The sequence below is a fragment of the Ceratotherium simum genome, chromosome 12 (genome assembly GCF_057802395.1).
Source record: "Ceratotherium simum simum isolate JZ-2026a chromosome 12, ASM5780239v1, whole genome shotgun sequence".
Lineage (NCBI taxonomy): Eukaryota > Metazoa > Chordata > Mammalia > Perissodactyla > Rhinocerotidae > Ceratotherium > Ceratotherium simum.
In genome coordinates this window covers 9,958,570-9,978,304 of record NC_141911.1, presented here as the reverse complement: position 1 = coordinate 9,978,304, position 19,735 = coordinate 9,958,570, and the positions used below count along the sequence as shown (strand labels likewise).

At 40.4% G+C, this 19,735-nt stretch overlaps 1 protein-coding gene across 4 annotated transcripts in view; it reads right to left on the bottom strand.

Annotated features, from left to right (window-relative positions):
* Positions 1-19,735, bottom strand: part of MSRA (methionine sulfoxide reductase A) — a 392,963-nt gene that overhangs the window by 260,056 nt on the left and 113,172 nt on the right. For 2 of the 4 annotated variants that reach the window (XM_087437390.1, XM_087437388.1), the window contains exon 2: positions 7,394-7,462. The exons of the other annotated variants lie outside the window; for them this stretch is intronic. In XM_087437390.1, the coding sequence (XP_087293516.1) occupies positions 7,394-7,462 (69 nt within the window). The remainder of the gene's footprint in view (positions 1-7,393; positions 7,463-19,735) is intronic. 4 annotated transcript variants of the gene reach the window in all.

Below are 19,735 nucleotides of genomic sequence, written 5' to 3'. Positions count from 1 at the left end.
AATTTATGTGGAAAATCAAAAGACTTAAAATAGCCAAAACAAGATCTGTACACTGAAAACTTTGAGACATTGATGAAAGAAAGTGAAGAAGACACAAACAAATGGAAAGATATTCTATGCTTATGAAGTAGAAGAATTAATATTGTTAAAATGTCCATACTACCCAAAGCAATCTACAGATTCAACGCAATCGTTATCAAAATTCCAATGGCATTTTTCACAGAACTAGAATAAACAATCCTAAAATTTGTATGAAACCACAGATCACTCCAAATAGCCAAAGCAATCCTGAGAAAGAACAGAACTGGAGGCATCACATTTCCTAATTTCAAACTATATTACAAAGCTATAGTAATCAAACAGTATGGTATTGGCATAAAAACAGACACATAGATCAACGGAAAAAAATAGAGAACCCAGAAAAAAATCCACGTATATGTGTGTAAATGGTCAACTAATTTACAACAAAGGAGCCAAGAATATACAATGGAGAAAGGAAAGTCTCTTCAATAAATGGTTCAGGGGAAAACTGGACAGCCACAAGCAAAAGAATGAAACTGGACCGCTATCTTATACCACACACAAAAATTAACTCAAAATGGGCAAAAGACTTGAACATAAGACCTGAAACCATAAAACCTCTACAAGAAAACATAGGCAGTAAGCAAACTGCCATCAGTCTTGGTGATGATTACTTTGGATTTGACACCAAAAGCAAAGGCAACAAAAGTAAAAACAAAGTACAACTCCATCAAACTAAAAAGCCTCTGCACAGCAAAGGAAACCATCAACAAAACTAAAAGGCAACCTACTGAATGGGAGAAAATATTTGTAAATCATCTATCTGATAAGGGTTAATATCCAAAACATATAAAGAACTCATACAACACAATAGCAAAAAAACCTACACAATCCAATTAAAAAACGAGCAGAGGACATGAATAGACATTTTTCCAAAGACATACAGATGGCCAACAGATACATGTAAGGATAATCATCATCACTAATCATCAGGGAAATGCAAATCAAAACCACAATGAAATATCACCTCACACCTGTTAGAACGACTGTCATCAAAAACACAAGCGATAACAAATGTTGGTGAGAATGTGGAGAAAAGGGAACCCTTGTGTACTGCTGGTGGGAATGTAAATTGGGGCAGCCACTATGGAAAACTGTATGAAGGTTCCTCAAAAAATTAAAAATAGAGCTACCGTATAATCCAGCAATTACACTTCTGGGGATATACCCAAAGAAAGCAAAATCACTATCTCGAAGAGATTTCTGCAGCCCTATATTCATTGCAGCATTATTCACAATAGCCAAGACGTGAAAACAATCTGTGTCCATTAATGGATAAATGGATAAAGAAAATGTCATGTGTGTGTATATATATATAGATATAATAGAATATTATTCAGCCATAAAAAATAGGGAAATCCTGCCATTTGTGACATGGGTGAAACTGAAGGGCATTATGCTAAATGAACTAAGTCGGACAGAGAAAGACAAATACTGTATGACCTCACTTATTTGAGGAATCTAAAAAAACTAAATTCACGGAGACAGAGAACAGATTGGTGGTTGCCAGAGGCTGGGGTGAGGGGCTGAGGAAATGGGTGAAGGCAGTCAAAAAGCACAAACTTCTAGTTATAAGACAGGTAATTTCTGGAGATGGAATGTACAGCATGGTGACTATAGTTTACAATACTGCATTGTATATTTGCAAGTTGCTAAGAGATCTTAAAAGATCTTAAAAGTTCTCATAAAGAAAAAAAGATTGTAACTATGTAAGTTGATGGATGTTAACTAAACTTATCATAGTGATCATTTTGCAATATATGCATATATCAAATCATTATGTTGTACACCTTAAACTAATACAATGTTATGAGTCAATTATATCTCAATAAAACTGGAAAATACTAAATAAAAAGCAATAGCCAAAACGATTTTGAAATATAAGTTGGGAGACTTCTACTACCCGATTTCAAGACTTCTATAAGGTTATAGTAATCAAAGCAGTGTGGTATCAGCATAAGGATAGTCTTATAATTGAGTGGAACAGAATAGAGAGTACAGAATTGAATTTTGACAGAGGTGCTGAGGTAATTCAATCAGGAAAGGATAGTCTTTTCAAAAACGGTGCTGGGACAACTTGACATCTATATGGGACAAAATAAACCTCAACCCTTACCTCACACCTTACACAAATATTTAGTTTGAAATGGATTGTAGATGTAAATGTAGGAGTATTCATAATCTGAATATGGTTCTCCATTCTTTTTATCTCATTTAACTGAAATGTACCATCGTGGCAACCAATTGAAAACTAAACACTTGCCCTAAATCTATCTCTGCTTTTATTGCTAGTTTCACATCCTAAAAAAACAGTCCAAACCAAACCTTATGAAGGGAAAGTGACTATTAAAGGGTGAGTGACCTGAGGGACTTTCTTTGTAGTGATGGAACAGTTCTGTATGCTGAGTGTGGTGATGGTTACAAAAATCTAAACATATGATAAAATTTCACAGAACTATACACCAAAAAAAGCACATGCAATAACTGGTGAAATCCAAATAAGGTCTATATTTGAGTCTGGAGTATTATACAAATGTCAGTTCCCTGGCTTTGACTATGATTATGTAAGATGTTATCATTGGGGGAATCTAGTTGAAAGGCACATTGGAACTTTGTACTATTTTTGCAACTTCTTATGAGTCAAGCTATTTTATTTATTTATTTTTTAAAGATTTTATTTATTTATTTATTTTCCCCCCAAAGCCCCAGTAGATAGTTGTATGTCATAGCTGCACATCCTTCTAGTTCCTGTATGTGGGACGCGGCCTCAGCATGGCTGGAGAAGCGGTGCGTTGGTGCGCGCCGGGGATCCGAACCCCAGGCCGACAGCAGCGGAGCGCATGCACTTAACCGCTAAGCCACGGGGCCGGCCCTGAGTCAAGCTATTTTAAAATATGTATTTTTTAAAATCTTGTGAGAAATCCCAAACACATGAATATTCTCTAATTGTCTGAAAAGAGAATTTAGAAATACTCAAAGCTTGTAAATTGAAAAGCAAATTGAGAGCCCGGCTCCATGGCCGAATGGTTAAAGTTCCGCACATTCCACTTCGGCGGCCCGGGGTTCACAGGTTCGGATCCCAGGCAGACCTACTCCACTCACCGGCTGTGCTGTGGCGGTGTCCCACGTACAAAAAAATAGAGGAAGATTGGCACAGATGTCAGCTCTGGCCTAGTCTTCCTCAAGCGAAAAAAGAGGAAGATTGGCAACAGATGTTAGCTCAGAGCGAATCTTCCTCACCAAAAAAAAAAGCAAATTGAAAAGACTTTCCTTCTCAGAACATGATTTTCAAAGTTCCAGAGTACTAACACATTCATTTAAATTAAATTCCATGTGTTTGTAGTCCACATGTATAATTATTTCAAAGGATTGAATAATTGATAGTACTATTTCTTTAGTGCTATAGAACGACCTCTGAACAGAGAAATTGCCAGATTACAAACTCCACACTGACAAGTAACATGATGTGTATCTAATACACTTGAAGGAACTTGTAAGCTTAAGTTAAAAATAATAATAGCAAGCACTACTTGCTAGTAATGCTTAGTATAATCAAAATATTTTTGGAAGAAATATAGAAGTAGAAGTTGTGTCTTGTTATTATAATGGATAATCTACTTAATTTTTTATTTCTCAGATTACCAGGCCCTAATTTGTACAGAAATATATTAAATAAGTGTTCCCTTGGACAGTGGAATGGTCTTTTTGAAGCCTGAATGGATAAATCAAGCACCCACATGGTATCCTCAGTGCAGCGTCCCTAGTGAGCTTCCTGACATACAACACAGGGCAGGGCGGGGGGAGTGAGTGGAAGATAGCTTGGGCACTAGTGAGAATCAAGTTTCTCATTAAGTCTCCCTTTCCTTTCCTATGCTTCTTTCCAAATTCCACAAATAGGCATAGCATTTTATGAAAGTTTTTACTCCAGGATGCATCCAAGAGTACATAAAAAGCAAACCCTTTAAGACACCCCAGAGATCACCGACCAAGTTTCAGGCAATGGATGGTCACTGTGGGTCACCTGGAGACCACACGGGGAGAGGGCTCAACCTTGTGGTCCTCATGGCAAAAAGAAGATCGCCAGCGGCTGACGGTAACCTTTGCTGAAGCTCTCACATTAAGAAAGGATTCAGAAGCACTCCTCTGTAGTATAATGGCAGTTGCCCATGTTAAGTTAGATGAAAAATATAGCTAAAGTTGAAATTCAATGTAAGTCCCTATTGAAAGAAACACTTCATGAAATTGTTCTGAAACAAAAGCTATCCCTCTGCCAGCACTAAAAAGCATGAATTTACAAGATCAACAATCAGAATGGCTGATGACAGCTCACACAAAAAGATCTAAGCCTGGTATTTTTATAAAAACCAAAGCAAGACCTTTTTCTCTATACAGAGCTCAAAGATAAATGACATGTAGGATTTAAGTCTAACATTTTCACTGAAGAGACAATAGGAGCACAGCAGGACTGACCTTATTTTACACAGAGGCAGCTATCCCCCTGGTGTCACCTCTCCCACCCCACCACCATCACAGCCACAGCTGTCTAAAATCCCTTTAGGAGGTGACAAAGCCTTTCACCTGAAGTTAAAGGCTTAAATTGTCAGTGCTTCCAGGAGAACCAACACAGTGACAATTTTACCAAAAGGTAAATGATTGCTACCCAATTAGTTCCAGAACAGGGGAAGGCAAACTAGGGCCCACTAGCCAAAGCTGCCACTTGTTTTTGGGTGGCCCATGAGCCAAGAGTAGTTTTTATATTTTTTAACGATTGAAGAACAATCAGAAGAAGAAAGTTTCTTCATGACATATGCAAATTATATGAAATTCAAATGTGAGGGTCATTAAATAAAGTTTTATTGGAACACAGCCACACTCATTCATTTATTTATCATCTATAGCTGCTTTCACTCTACAATGGCAGAGTTGAGTAGTTGTGACACAGACCGTATGGCCGGCAGAGCCTATGATGTTTACCATCTTCACCTTTATAGGAAAGTTTTCCAACTCCTGTGCTAGAACAAAGCTCTGAGAGGCAGAGCATAAGAGGATGAGAATGTGAGGTCATGGGGAAGCCTCTTCTTCAGTAAAGAGATAGACACACAAGAAAAGGCCTACATGGTGAAGGGCCAGGAGCACAGAAGTCCAACGTGGCTAACCTCACCACTATGTCAGAGCCAATACAGGAATATATTATGAGGAAGGGGAGTACCAGTAAGATACAAGTGCAGTATAATGTGGAAAGAGCCATGGCCAGAGGACTCCACACTCCACTAGAACTGTGCTCTTGAGCAAGTCACATAACCCCACTGAGCTTAAATTTCCTTATCTGAAAAAAATGAACGGAAATAATATCTATCTAGAGCTACTGTGAGAATTGTGAGGGGATGGTTCACATGACAGCATTTGGTCCACGTGCTAGGATTGAGCCTTGAAGGACATGTAGGTTTCCACAGATGGAAAACTGGGGAAGAAAGGAAGACATTTGAAATTGAGAGAACACAGGACTCAAAAGCCCAGAGGATTAAGTGAATGGGCAGTTCAGGACATCAACCAGGATTCAGTGAAAAGTGTCACAGTAGCTGAAACAGAAAAGGCCATCAGGGGCCAGATCTTGAAGATCAAAAGGTACCACATGAAACTCTCTTCTCCTTCACTCTCCCTTTGGTTACCTCTCTGCCTTCTCTGTTCATGTCCCTCTTCCCAATGACTCCCAAAGACACTCTTGAGTGTTCCTTGGCCCATCAGAGGCACCAAAGTTTAAACTGTGCCCATAGCTCTAATTAATCCCCTCAATGGCATCTTCAGAGCATCCATTCTGAGGTGGAAACAGGCTTTTCTGCTTTACTCCCACCCACACATCATCAGATCATTTGACCTATTTGCCCCCCATACTTAGATAAATTCTTTGGGGGAAACCCTGGATCCACAGCTGGTAGCATCTTCCAGCTGCTAAGTGAGAACTAAAGGAGATTCCTGGGACTCTGAGTAATTTATAATGAATTCTAATGACTGCCAGGCCCCAGTCATGATGCACACTAATGAACTGCCCCTTGCAGCCAGCTGTCCCCCCTCAATCACCAATTGTCCACAGGGGGATTCCCATTTACTAAGGGTACAGCCAATCTCCAGAGATAAGAGTATCAGGGGCTCTGCAGAAGAAAACAGCAGCCCTTTAGCCTTCACATAGGTGATCATGGTAAACGCTGGGAATATTTACAAAAAGCAGAAGGCACAAGGAAAGAACAGTTAAGAAGCAGGTCATAGCCCTGCAATAAAAGTCATAAGGCTACATATGCAAACTATTTATCCTCATGTTTTATTCAACATCACTTACTGTCATTCCCTTCATTCACCCTTGCTTTCTCTTCTTTCACAGACTGGGTGATAAAATCTGGCTATTTTCTATTTAATTTGAGCACTGGATTTGGAGTGGGAAGACCTGGGTAGAAATCTTGGCTGCGTACAATTATGAGTTGTATGACCTGTAGGTCACAGCTGTAGCTGTGTATCCTTTGACACATCACCTAAGTTTTCTGAATCTAGATCTCTTCATCAAATTTGGGTCATGCCTGCTCTACCTGCCTACCAAGGCTGTTAAGTGGATCAGGTGAAAATACATGGGAAGATGGACATAGTAAGCTTAAAGCATCAGACAAATCTAAGGGATCCCTAATGTTGTTTTAAACATGTTTAAAATTGAAACCTCATATGTTTAAATATGAGGTTTAAATATTGAAACCTCATCTTTACCTCATCTTTATGTCTTCATCTTTAAAGATTTCTTGCTAGTTTCTAAAAGAACTGGCCAAGGAAGTATTAAAAAAAAACAAACTAGAATCCAATTTAAACCAAGCCTTTTAATCCCAGCCTAGAAAGAGAAGAGGGCTTTTCCGCTATTTTCACCAAATATAACGTAGTAGGCAACCTTCTATCTAGAGGGAAGGTAGTTATCGAGGTGTGCTATTCCCAGGGGCAGGAAATTGATTCCTTATACTTTGTGGAAAGAGGTTTGGAGTCTATAAATCTCTAAGGGAGGTGGGGGAGACTTAGAGGTTAGGAATTATTTCAGAGGCTGACAATGTAGGAGAGCAGTGAAGGAATGGAAACTCCACCACCACCACCACTAACACCACCAACACAAACACCAATACCACCAACATCAACACCACCAACACAAACACCAATACTACCAACACCAATACCACTAACACCAACACCACCACCAACACCAACACCAGCACCACCAACTCTACCATCAACAACACCAATTCCAACAGCACCAGGGTCAGCTTTGCCTCCTCTGATGCCATACCTTCTTCCTCTCCATTTAGCAGAAAGGACATAGGGCCTCTATATCTAGGCCTGGACTTCCATTGAAGAACTAAAAGAAAAAGAAAAATTTTAAAAGCCTTGGGACAAATATCCTTGCAATGGATTGGCCTGTCTCCTGCTCTCTGCTCATCAGTGCTGTCATTTTACTCAATCAGAACTTCTATATTTTAAACCATTTCTGCCTTGACTGCCACTGCTTCAAGCCCAGACTTTTGGTCTGCCATGACAGAGGCTTCAACAGACTCCCAAGCACTGCTCTGACTTCTTCATGGTAGGATCTTTCCCTGGCTCTTAACAGTAGACTCCACAGCCATCTTCTGCACCTCCCACTTCCTGACCCATTACTCACATTTGGCCCTGTACGTACCAGCTGACATGCTGCAGGTCTGTCTTCTGTTGGTTCTCACACAGTCCCAGTCCTGAGCATAACTAACCTGTCTCTATCGCCTCCTACATCCTAGTGTGACAATGGCCTAAAATGACACACTCATGGCCAGGACTGAAGGGGCCAACATAGTGCCAAGTCTAGAGAGCCAAGCAGGCCTCAAGAGCTAAGAGCAAACACAGAGTTAAGATTTAAGACAAACTATAGAATCCAGGGTTCTTAACCTGATGGTCTACAGCATTAGATGAGACTATAATGTTAAAAACAGGTGAGATGGCTAACTGGATCATGGAGTGTGTCGTCTTAGAGACTCGCTCTAAATTACATTATATGCTTTAAAGACACGTTGATGTAAAGGGGATAAAAAGCATAGAAAACACAGGATTTAAGCCAGATAAGCTTAGGCAGAACCTCTATACCTCAGATCTCAAACAAAGCCCAAAATGGGACATTTATATTCTATTGAGATCCAGGCCTGGGATCACTACACAGTCTCAGTGCATTTAAAATGTGCAGAAGAATAAAACCCCTTGAGACTGCAAACTTAGAAACCACAATCTGCCAGCTTGCAGCAGGCTAAATATAACCCACTTATAGTTCACGGGTTTGAAAGTCAGAAGTCCCAGCTCTACCTCAGAGTAGCTATGGCCTTGGGTAAGTCACATCACCTCTTTGAGTCTCAAGTTCCTCATGTATAAAAAATGAGGAGGGTCCCAGAGGATAACTAAGGTCTTTTCTGCTCTAATATTCTATGAGCAAATCCACAATATACAGCTGTGGCAGGCAGCCTCCAGGATGGCCCCCAAATATCCTCACCTTTTGGTATTCACAGTTTTGTGCAATCCTTTCTCCTTGAGTAACTTGCTTCTAACTAATAGGATACAGCAACATTGAGGGGATGTCACTTCTGTGATTAAGTTACAAAAGATTTGTGATTTCCATCTTGCTGGTAGACTCTCTCTCCATTGCATGCTTTGATGAAGCAAGCTGCCATGCTGGAGAGGCCAACATGGTAAAGAATTGAGGGTGGGTTCCAGGCAACAATCAGGAAGGAACTGAAGCCCTCAGCCCAACAACCCTTGAGGAATTGAATCCTGCCAACCACCACATAAGTGAGCTTGGAGACAGATCCTTCCACAGTTGAGCCTTCAGATAAGACCTCAGTCTTGGCCAACACCTTGAGTGCAGCCTTGTAAGAGACTCTGAAGCAGAAGACACAGCAAAGCTGTGTCTAGATTTCTGACCCACAGAAACTGTGTGATAACAGATGTTTAAGCCACTAAGTTTTGAAATAATTAATTACACAAAAATAGGTAACTAATAGATATAGCTTCGTTTGTATACGTGGCTTTGAAAGGCTACATCTCTGCCTCTCACTTTGGATATTCTTATGGCATTCTATAAATCAAATGAATGATCACCTGGAATTGGAGTCAGGAACCAGGAAACCTGACTTAGGTGCCATAGCTTAGTGGATAAACTACATAAGTTTATTTTACTTTGTAACGATTGGCACTATATGAAATTACAATATATATTTGTTCACTGGTTATGTTCTGCTCCTCCTCCCATATTGGGGTGTAGACACTATCCATCTTGTTGTCTCTTATCCCAGTGCCTAGGAGAGTACCTACTATTCAGTAAATATTTGCTGGATTAACCATGGCTTTGACAGGGAAGCCCAGAGAGGAATATTGGAATGGAAAGATATCAAGGTAGAGGTCATAGGCATGATGTCAACTTCAGGAAGCCAGCTAAAGAGAAGGGATGTAGTAGGTTCAAAAATCTGGCAATATATGGAAGTGGTAAAGAAGCAGGCAGAACATATTAGCACAGTTCTTGATCTAGTGTCTTCTGAAAACATCTGGTTTCCTGTCTATTTCTTCAATGCATTCAACTGAAGGCAGCTACAAAACAATTTCAAACAGTGTCTGACACTAAACAAGTAAATACTTTAAATGTATACAACTCATGGGGTCACATTTCTGCAGATAAAAACCTTTACTTGGGAGGAGGCAGGGAAGTAGGCAGGCATGGCCAGGTACGCTGTGCTAAGGGCTTTACCATCAATATCTCATTACACCTCTCCTCAACCCACAAACTCGGCATCATCTCCATATCACATGAGAAAACTAGCTCAACTGGGATTTAGAACCAGGACTTGAACCCAGGTGTGTTTAACTCCAAAGCCCGTGGTCCTAACTAATATGCCCCATTAGCTGGGTGATGTATTCAGGCCTGGACTAGAAACCAGGAATGTCAACATAGAAGAAAGTGAGAGAAGACCACGCCAGAACCAGGCAGAGACCATCCATTCAACAAAAATATACTTGCTATTTCAAGACAAAATCATGCGAAGACAAAATCTTCTTTCTTTGCAGAATGACTGAAATGCACAGACGCAGCATGCATTATAATTATAAATGACACACTGCTAGAGCTGAAAGGAACCACAGAGATCACTCAGTCTCACCCCTTTACCAGAAAGATGAAGAGACCAACTCCCAGAGCCGAGTCCCACGATTAGAGAGAGAAGGTGAGCCCTTTGTCTTCTGTTCTTGGTATCTATTCAGTGTGCAGATCCAAATATTTGCAGCTCCTACAAAAAACCTGATTGATTCAAACTTGAAAATTTTGCAATAATTTTAAAAATAAATGATGATCCTGTCTCATCACCACATCACTATAGAGGCAAAAATAATAATTTTATAAAAATAAAAACATGATCGAGGCAAAAAATAATAATGAAAAAAATAATAAATTTTTCAATTATTAAAAGATACCACTGACCTGTGGGGCAACCATGACAAAGGATGGGGCACAGACTCATCATAGTTATCCAAGTTAACTGGATACCACCAAGAAGGAGCTTGTGATGAAGAGGGTATTTTAACTCTTTCTAATGCCCCTGAATCAACAGGATATCCAGAACTTACCAACAGGTGTGAGTACAAAGAGTCATGTCCCTCAAAATAAACAAACAGAATTACCATGAAACAAAAGCCTTAATGAAGGACTCTCTTCATTGGACAGCAGGTCTGATCAATGGGTCCAGATACTGGTGCCATCTTGTTCTTCTCAAAACAGAAACAGCAGTTATCTCCTCTGCCTTTTATCTAGTAAAATATCCCACAGCATCTCAACTTGGTTCCAATCTTTGATAAAATCAAGAGCTTCCAATTGTTCAACATCATGGCCTTCTCATCTACCTGGGTTACTTCGAATTTCAACTGAAGAGACAAAACCTGAGTTACTAAAATGGCCGTTATTGTCACTGATGTCTATGCAAAGTGATATCCGCTTTTTTCATTTTTCTTTAGACAAAACACGTCTATCATATCTTCATCGCTATACTTATAACTCTGTGGTATTTTCTGTGATACAAAATTAGCAATATTGTAGTTAACAGGTTTTTTAAATTACCTTCCTGCTTGGAATGTTATTGTTGTTGAACAGCTAAGATTCATTTCGTTTTTACTGTCAGAGTGTGTTAAACTAAGTGAAATTTATCAGGAAATGTATACACTCCTGAGTCTTCTGATTTTCACACTCTTAGCTCAAGGACAATGCAGACATTTAAAATGTCATGGATAATTAGCCAGCCTCTTTACAAATAAGATTTCTTGCTCTGATAGAATCACGAAGTTTGGCAGTCTCGGGAATAGATGTACTCATTAGGAGGTGATCAGATGTAAAATATTTGTTTATGTTTCTGGAATAAAAGAAGTGAGTGGAGTGGTAGAAAGGACGCAGGCTTAGAGGTTCTGGACCTAGTTCTAAGTGATTCTGGAGAAGTCACTTTGCCTCTTTACTTCTGTTTTCTCAGCTGGCGACCCAGAAGACTCTCTCTAGTTCTTAAAATCCTCATCTACCTCAACTATACATAGACTTATCCTCAAATGAAAGAGATATTATGCAGGTAACACGACCTTTCAACTAAGCATCTAAGACATCAATAACTTGCCCTCTTTCCAAGACTGGGTTTAAGAAATTTCAGGGCCGTTCATAGATTACTGCTAGAAAAAGTTCACCAATTTATAAAAAACATCAACAAATACCAGATATAAGCTGAGAACTTTGTTACCAAAAAAAATCTTAAATTTCCCTGATGGTACACATTGTGTCGCCAAAACGTGTGGCAAATACCTAAAAGCAACTTTTAAGTCAATGCTGATATACCACATAAAACCGTTATTTCTACAGCCATTAAGGTAAGTACTAAAATGTGACCATTTTCTCCCAAAGTAGGGGTTGTTAAAAATACTTGTGAAGCACTATGCACCTACCAAGGTCACTGAACTCAAAGAAATTTATCAACAAAAAGTATCAAAGCTCAGGAATGAAAAAAAAAAAGAAAGCAGTATACAAGTAAATATAGTACAAGCACCTTGAGTTCAAAGAAAGATATTTTTTAGCCCCCATTACATCCACCAAGGTAACCTGCCAGTTACATCAGGTCTACTGAGTTGTTGAAGTATCTAATAATTTAGAGTCATGGAATCCAAACTAATCCCTCACCAATGAATCAGCATCAGCCTGTCTTTGCCTGTGAATACTGTGAAGAGTTTTCAAAACCAGAACAGGTACATGCTTGGCATATTTCACCAGTACCAAGTTCTTCAACACCATAATGACACCACTCAGGACATCTACCATTTGCAAAGATGCCTGAGACTCAGTGAACCTAAGAGAAGAGCTACACATAAACTGGACAAGTCTGTAGGACCATTTCTCACCCTACTGAGGTCTCTATTGAGATACAAGAGCTCCATCACGACCCTGCTTCGTTTATGAAATATGGTGAGGTTATAGCCCCAATAATACGTCTCCAGACAAGACTCGATTCTAAAGAGAGGAAGCTAAATTACTTAGGACCATTTCCCAGTCAAGAAGAAGGATACAGGTTAGTGGAAATAACTTGAAAGCACAGCTGTTGGACTGGTCACAAGGCCCTTTTGGAACATACTTCTAAAAGTGATGGCAGGAGCCCTGGGGAGAGGCTAGATTCTGCTGCCAGCCCCTGTTGCAGCATTAATGACATATGACCTTGGGTAAGCCATTTAACTTCACTATCTGGTCTTCAGGTGTGCAAAATGAAGAAGCTTTTCACAGAAGTTTCTTGAGTCAGATTAATTTTATCTTTATTTTCACACAAAAAAGAGAAAGAAGTAGTCAGTATTGTGGAAAAGCTGAAGTCTTCCACAGCTGAAACAAGAGATGAGCTAACAGTATACAAGTATGAGCATTTAGTTCTGGAGCCCACCTTGACAACTGAGCCAAAAGAACTCTCGACTTGGGTGCAGTTGCTAAATTCAAGCCTTGAGCCTCTGGGAAGGTCTCCACGCACCATCCAGGGTCACCCGTACCTCTTCCTGTCCATCCTGTCTGTCCTGTGTCCTTGTGAACTGAGGCCCTATTCTTCCTGCTACTCCCCCCCAACCCAGCCCCAGGGGGACTGCTCAGACAGGGCTGCTTCTCTGTAGAGGCTTGATTTGAGATGAACAAATGCTTCTGATTTTAGAAAGGACAGATTTGAGAACTTTTCCACAGACAGGCTTCTTCTGAAACTTCAGTTCTCATCCTGAATTTTAAAACCATAATGTGACATTTTAACATATGGCAAAGAGAGATGAATTTGAGTTCGTTTCAAACTGCTTAAAAGATCTGCATTAAACACAGATTTCCATTATTACAGATCTAATAAGTCCTATTCTCATCTGGGCTATCAGCAACAGAGTAAGTAATTACCATTCAACTTGGGCCGTTCCAGTCCATTAGCCCAATACTGATGACTCAGGCAAAGCTATATACATGAAGAACAAAATGCTGATAAAAGATAAAATGGGATGGAAGAAAATGCTGCTGTCTTATCCCATTCTGCTACATCAATTGTAAGGAACGAATCAAAGATAAATAAACTTGATAAAGTGTTAAGTCTAGAAGTAAATATTAAAAATATAAAACAGAGTTGTATCTACCTAGGTAAAAGGGGAAAGCAAAATACCTCCTTGAATACATCACAGGTTTGAAGGACCTTCAATCCTCAGTTACAATGCTTACCTAAGTACAAGGACTGGATCTAAATGGTACCAAACATCTTCAATATGAAAGCTGAAATAAGTTAGTCAGCTATTCATTAAACAAACTTTTGCCAGTAAATCAGGCTCCATGCTAGGTGCTGGGGATACAAACGTTAATGAGACACCACCCCTACCAGCAAGGAGTTTCAGGACTATGAGGGAGATAAATAAGTATACAAACTATTATAACACAATGTGATGTATGTTTGATAGAAATATGCACAGGGTGGTACTGGACCATATCAAGGTATCTGTAGCATCTAGCCCAGAGCAGGTGGAGTCATGGAAGGATTCTGGAAGGAATGCCTGCCAGAGATGAGCCTTGAAAGGGAGAGGCATTAAGCCAGGTGAAGAAAGGGGCCACCAACGTTCCAGGCAGAGTGTAGCATGTGCACAACGAGACAGAGCATGGAGGCTGGGTCACTGTTAAGTGTGGCTGGGCAAGAAGTATGATGTTGGGGTGGAGAGAGTAGGGAGTCTAGAAGACATTGATTCTTGGGAGGCAGAAGCCAGATTACGGAAGGTTTTAAATACCATACAAAGAGTTTGGATTGTATCCTGTAAACATTCGGTTTTTAAGCAGGGAAGTAACATAATTAGGAGAAACATCTACTAATTTGAGTGGGAAGGACATGAGACTGATGACAAAGAGACTGACTGGCATCTGCAGTAATGTGGGAGGGATGTAAGGAGGGGAAGGAGAAGAGAGATTTAAGACAGTCATTTTAACCATACCAAAACTGAGGGCATTCTCCACCCAGACCTTCCACCTAGAGTTTTAAGCTCATTAGACAAAAATTTTTCTTTAATCCAGAATCTCAGTTATCAATTAACCAACAGTTGTTGAGCCTATTTCACTTTCTTGGCGTTTGGGGGCGTACAAGAATGATGATCATTGTGATTTGATAAGAGTGTATGGTCAAGTCAGGGAAATAAGACTAATATACTTGAAATAAAAAACTGTGAGCATATATGGTTACACATTAAATAGTGTAGGAGAAATTATCAGTTCTAGAGGAACAAAGAAAGAAACGGAATGATCAACATAGGCTGGGAAGGTTTCTGGGAGGAGGTGAGGTGTGACCATCATGGCATCTCATGAGCCACATGGCATGGCTAAAGCATAGAAAAGTGATTGTAGAAAAGTTGTAGGAAAAAGGCCTAAATAGGTAGAGAAGACCCAGTTACACGGACAGTGAAAGCAGTGTTGAAGGGTACTTAGGATGACAGGGTGGATTACAGAAGATCAGGTGAGTCCGAGAAGATCAGATGTTTAAGAATAAAGTTCAGAATTGGTGACAGCTGCATGGACCGAGGGACCGAGCTAGATGCGAGATCAGTAAGGCAGTGAAAGGAGAGGAAACATCAGAGACAGCTGAAGTCTACCAGTCTGGGGATGCTAACTCTACTGACAAGCAAGAAAACGGAAGAAAATGCCATTTAAGGAGGTGATGATGATGGTTTGTTTTTTGACATAGAAATTCAGAACTGGAAGAGATTTTAGAGGTCACTTAATTGCACTCCTCCAGTTAGATGTCTGAGTATACCACACTGAGTCTGAGGTGACAATGGGACAGCCAGTGGAAACGTCCAATGAGCAATGAAAAATGGGAGCAGGATTGCATGAAAGGTCAAGAATGCAGACGCAGATTGGGAGTCTGTCTCCACAGAGGTAAGAATTGAAGCTAGGAGCATGGATGAGCTCCAAGGGGGAAAGCTGAAAGAGAGGGAAGAATGCAGGATTCAGGCAGGGTCTGAGCTCAACAAAGGGAGCAAGAGGGAGAGGTGAGCTGCTAAGGTGTCTGGAGAAGAAGCAATCAGCGGGGGCAGGAGGAGAACCAGGATAATGTCATAAGATCCAAGAAGGAAGGGTTGTGGGAAAGCATGGTTGCCAAACGCATTGGCTTGCTACTCATCGGTCTGAGTTTCCTCCATCCTGAGTCCACTCCAAGTCATCCTTTCTCTCATGTACATGCCCCCTGCAATACTTAGCCCACTTTCTATTTCCTAGTTGCCACCATAAGCTCTACTATCTGTGTTCCCTCACACCCTCTCCCCTTTTACAAGGTTGGGTACAAGCTCCCCATTTCTACCTCTCTACACCGTTACCAATATATCCATTAATCAGTACTACCCAAATCCCTTTCTGGAAAGTGCAGTGCTAAGGCTGCTCCTAACTCCCTTCCCCGAAACCATTCGTAGATAACCATGTGGCTGGGAGTCCTCCACCTTAGCTCTTGTCTTGGAAATTTGCCAGGCTAATCCTCTTTGGTTTGGATGGTGAAGCCAGCGGATCAAACCCACAGCACCTTGGGACGAGGAGCCTAGTTCCTCAGTTTATGTGCAGTCCAGGTGTGTTTCTTTCTGTAGTAGACAAAAGCCGCCTCCGGTGAGTTAAATGTAAATGTAGTCATTTGCAAATGCAAATGCCTAAAATGGGACAGACTAGGAACACAGATGACTGCAGGAAAAACTAAAAGAGTGACAAGAAAACAGTGACAAAGAAGGAGCTGTAGATTGAGTTAATCAAGGCAGTATTTGGAAGACAACATCTTGAAAAGTTGAGCCTGGCTGCAAGCCCAGAAAAGAGACAAGCGGAAAGATTCCTGGGCATGGGGCCCAAGAGGGCTCAGTTTGAGGTGTCAGGGAGATGCCTGGAGAGCAGTTGTAGCCTCAATTTGTGGGCAGTGCCTGGAACCAGCCAGAAGGGGCTGATTATTTCAAGTTCAGGGATGGAGAGAGACATCTTGGCCCAGTGTAGAAGCAAGGTGACATCAACTACTGAAACATGACCCTTCTTTTTGGCTGGACAGAGTTAACCCATGACAGTAGGCCATTTCTACTTGTCTAGTCTACACCCTCAGATTCTTCACCAGAGTGATTTCTTGATTTCAAAATAACTGGGTGTGACACTGCTGCTACCATTTTTAATCTCTCCCATGGCCGAGAACAAAGACTACAGACACAGAGAAACTTCAACTCAGAGGTGCCTGTGCATTTAACTGCCTTCTCTCTGAAAAGCTAAAAACCACATACATGAACCAAAGGTACTAAGAGTCTAAATAAAACAGTTTGTATCAGGGAAGACTTTGAACAGAAAAAGGGCTCATGAGGGACAGAGATTGCTGTGAGAAAAAAGCAACTCTACCTCCATGCTCAGCTATTTGCATAAGTAGTGCACTATCTTAAAAGGCCTTTATACACGCGTCTTCTCTGCCTAGAACGATCTTCCTTCCCCTTCCTCTGTCCCCTTCACCTTCCAGACTCTTTAGAGACCCAACTCAAATGTCAGCTCCCTTTACTCCTATCTTTGTTGTGATAATTTCCACTTGGTATTATATTTATTGGCTGGACAGTCTGTCCTCTTCTCACATAGAACCTCAAGATGATTTTATTCATCTTCATAACACAGGAACTATGCATGGCACCTGATGGGTGCTTGATATGTACAGGCGATTAATGAACAAAAGATTCCACTTCAGGAGAAGGTGAGCTGCAGGCATCCAGAGTCTCTTGCTGCTTGATTACTTTGCCTCCCAGTAGAACACACACCTATTCCTCCAAGGCTCCTTGGCTTGCCCTGTCTGGTGAGCCAGTTCTTCCTATCGAGTAACACTTTGGCCCTAGCTTCTCTCCTACAAGTTCATCCTAACGTCCATTCCCAATACCAAGTTGGGCTATTTCTTTTGCCTTCTTAGCCTATTTTAGTCCATCCTCTATTTCAGGTCAAAGATAATATTGCCTCCATCAACGGGTTCCTTAACTGGCACATTCCCTAACCTCTGCCTCTCAGTTAATACTTTGCCATCCAGCCAGTGTTCCAAGCTAGAAAGCCTTGTGTCATCCTTCCCTCTTCCCTCCTTCTCTGCCCACTCCCCCACAATGACCGCAATGGGACTCTTCTGCTCGAGCTTCAGAGTCAGCCCCAGAAGTAAGCCAGCAGCCATGTCCTTCCGACTAGCCCCACTTCTTCTTGCCTCTTCTGTCCCTCCAACCTCAATCAGCACTTCCCAAGTTCTCCTCAAATGCCATTCCTTTGCTGTTCTGAAACCCATGAGCTCCTTTAGTAGTCCAGCATCATCTCCCATGCAGGGTGACCATCATTCCCGCCACTCCTCCTCCTCAGATCCCACTGACTTTGTCCCTGTCACCTCCTTTTCAGACACTGGCATGGAAAAAGCGGATGTGCATAGTTCTGCTGTACTTCCATCCCTCTGACCCCACCTTGGAGGGTACTCCCTAGTCCAGGTGAAAATCTAGGGGGGACTTTGTTAGGTGATGATGATGATGACGATATGAAACATTACCTATACCCCCCATCCCACAACCTAAAGTCCTCTGGTTCCACTGCCTACTTCATACTTCATATACTGTTATCTCTTCTAATAAGAAACACATAAACACCTTATAACATTCTAAAGAAATGCTTTGGCAATTTTAAACAATAGATATATAATATTTTCTGATTTCAAGTAGTTATTAACAGAACTATAATGCTATTATAATGATTGATATTCTGGACGAATTCCACTACCAGCTAAACAAATTGCAAAGACATTTTTAAGATTATTTTAAAAGTGTTTTCACATGGTTGAGTTGATGATTTAGCTTTTTCCAGTAATATCATCTTTATTTAAATAGCTGGGTGATTCCATATCAGTAGTTTGCTGTGGCTGCCAATGCTTTCAAATGTGCAGCCATTTAGTCACTGGGAGAAGAACAACGCGGACAAATTAAAAAGTATATTTCTTCTTACAGTTGTGTTCATTAATAACAGTTACTTGATGTCTTATCAAGAAAGATATAAGGCCCTTGTTTTGTCTCACAGAAACTAGAGAGTGAAAAGTTGATAAGAATTTTTGGTACAAATACAAGGAAATGTAGAGAGCCATTCATTTCCTTAAAGCTCTCTTTTCAAAAAGTAAGGTTTAAATCAGCATTAACGCTCTGACACTTTTTTCAGGGCTAGGGAATAGAGGGAAAAATGGACAAAGACTGCACTGGCCCACGGGAGAGCCAGATCAAATATTTCTAAAACAAATTAAAACACACTCCCACCTAGCAGCTTTTTCTTTTAGACAACATCTGGTCCAGCCTTTCTCTTTCTCTACACTTCAGCAGAATGTTAAAGATATAAGGGGAAAGTCAGCTGAGAGGCTGCAACCTTCCCATTCATAAGCCTAAAGTAAAAGTGGATGACAGAAAACCTAGTCAGATGCTAGCTAGCAAACAGCTGGCATCATTCTCAGTGGGGAAACACTGAATAGTTGTCCTCTCAGATCAAGACCCAGATGAAGCTACCCACTCTCTTCTATCTACCACTACTATTCAACACCACGCTGGAAGTCCTCGCTAGCACAATAAGGTAAGAAAAGGAAATAAAATGGACTTAGACTGCCAAGGAAGAAATCAAACTAACATTATTCACAGAAGACAGGATGGACTACTTAGAAAATACCAAGGAATGAACAAAAAAATGTTACTAGAACTAATAAGTGAGTTTAACGGGTCTCAGAATACAAGGTCAACATACAAAAATCAAGTTAATTTTTATGTACTAACAATAAGGAATTAGAAATTGAAAAATTTTTAAAGTATCACTTATAATAGCATCAAACAAAATGAAATGGTTAAATATGTACAAGATTTGTCTTTTCATTTTCTTAACGTCTTTTGAAGAACACATTTTTTTAAATTTTTATGAAGTCCAATTTATAATTTTTTTTCTTTTATGTTTTGTGGGTTTTGTGTCTTATCTAAGAATTATTTGCCTAAATCGAGGTCACAAAGATTTTTCCAAAAATTTCTTTGGGAAATTTGATGGTTTTATGTTTTACATTTAGGTTTATGATCCCTT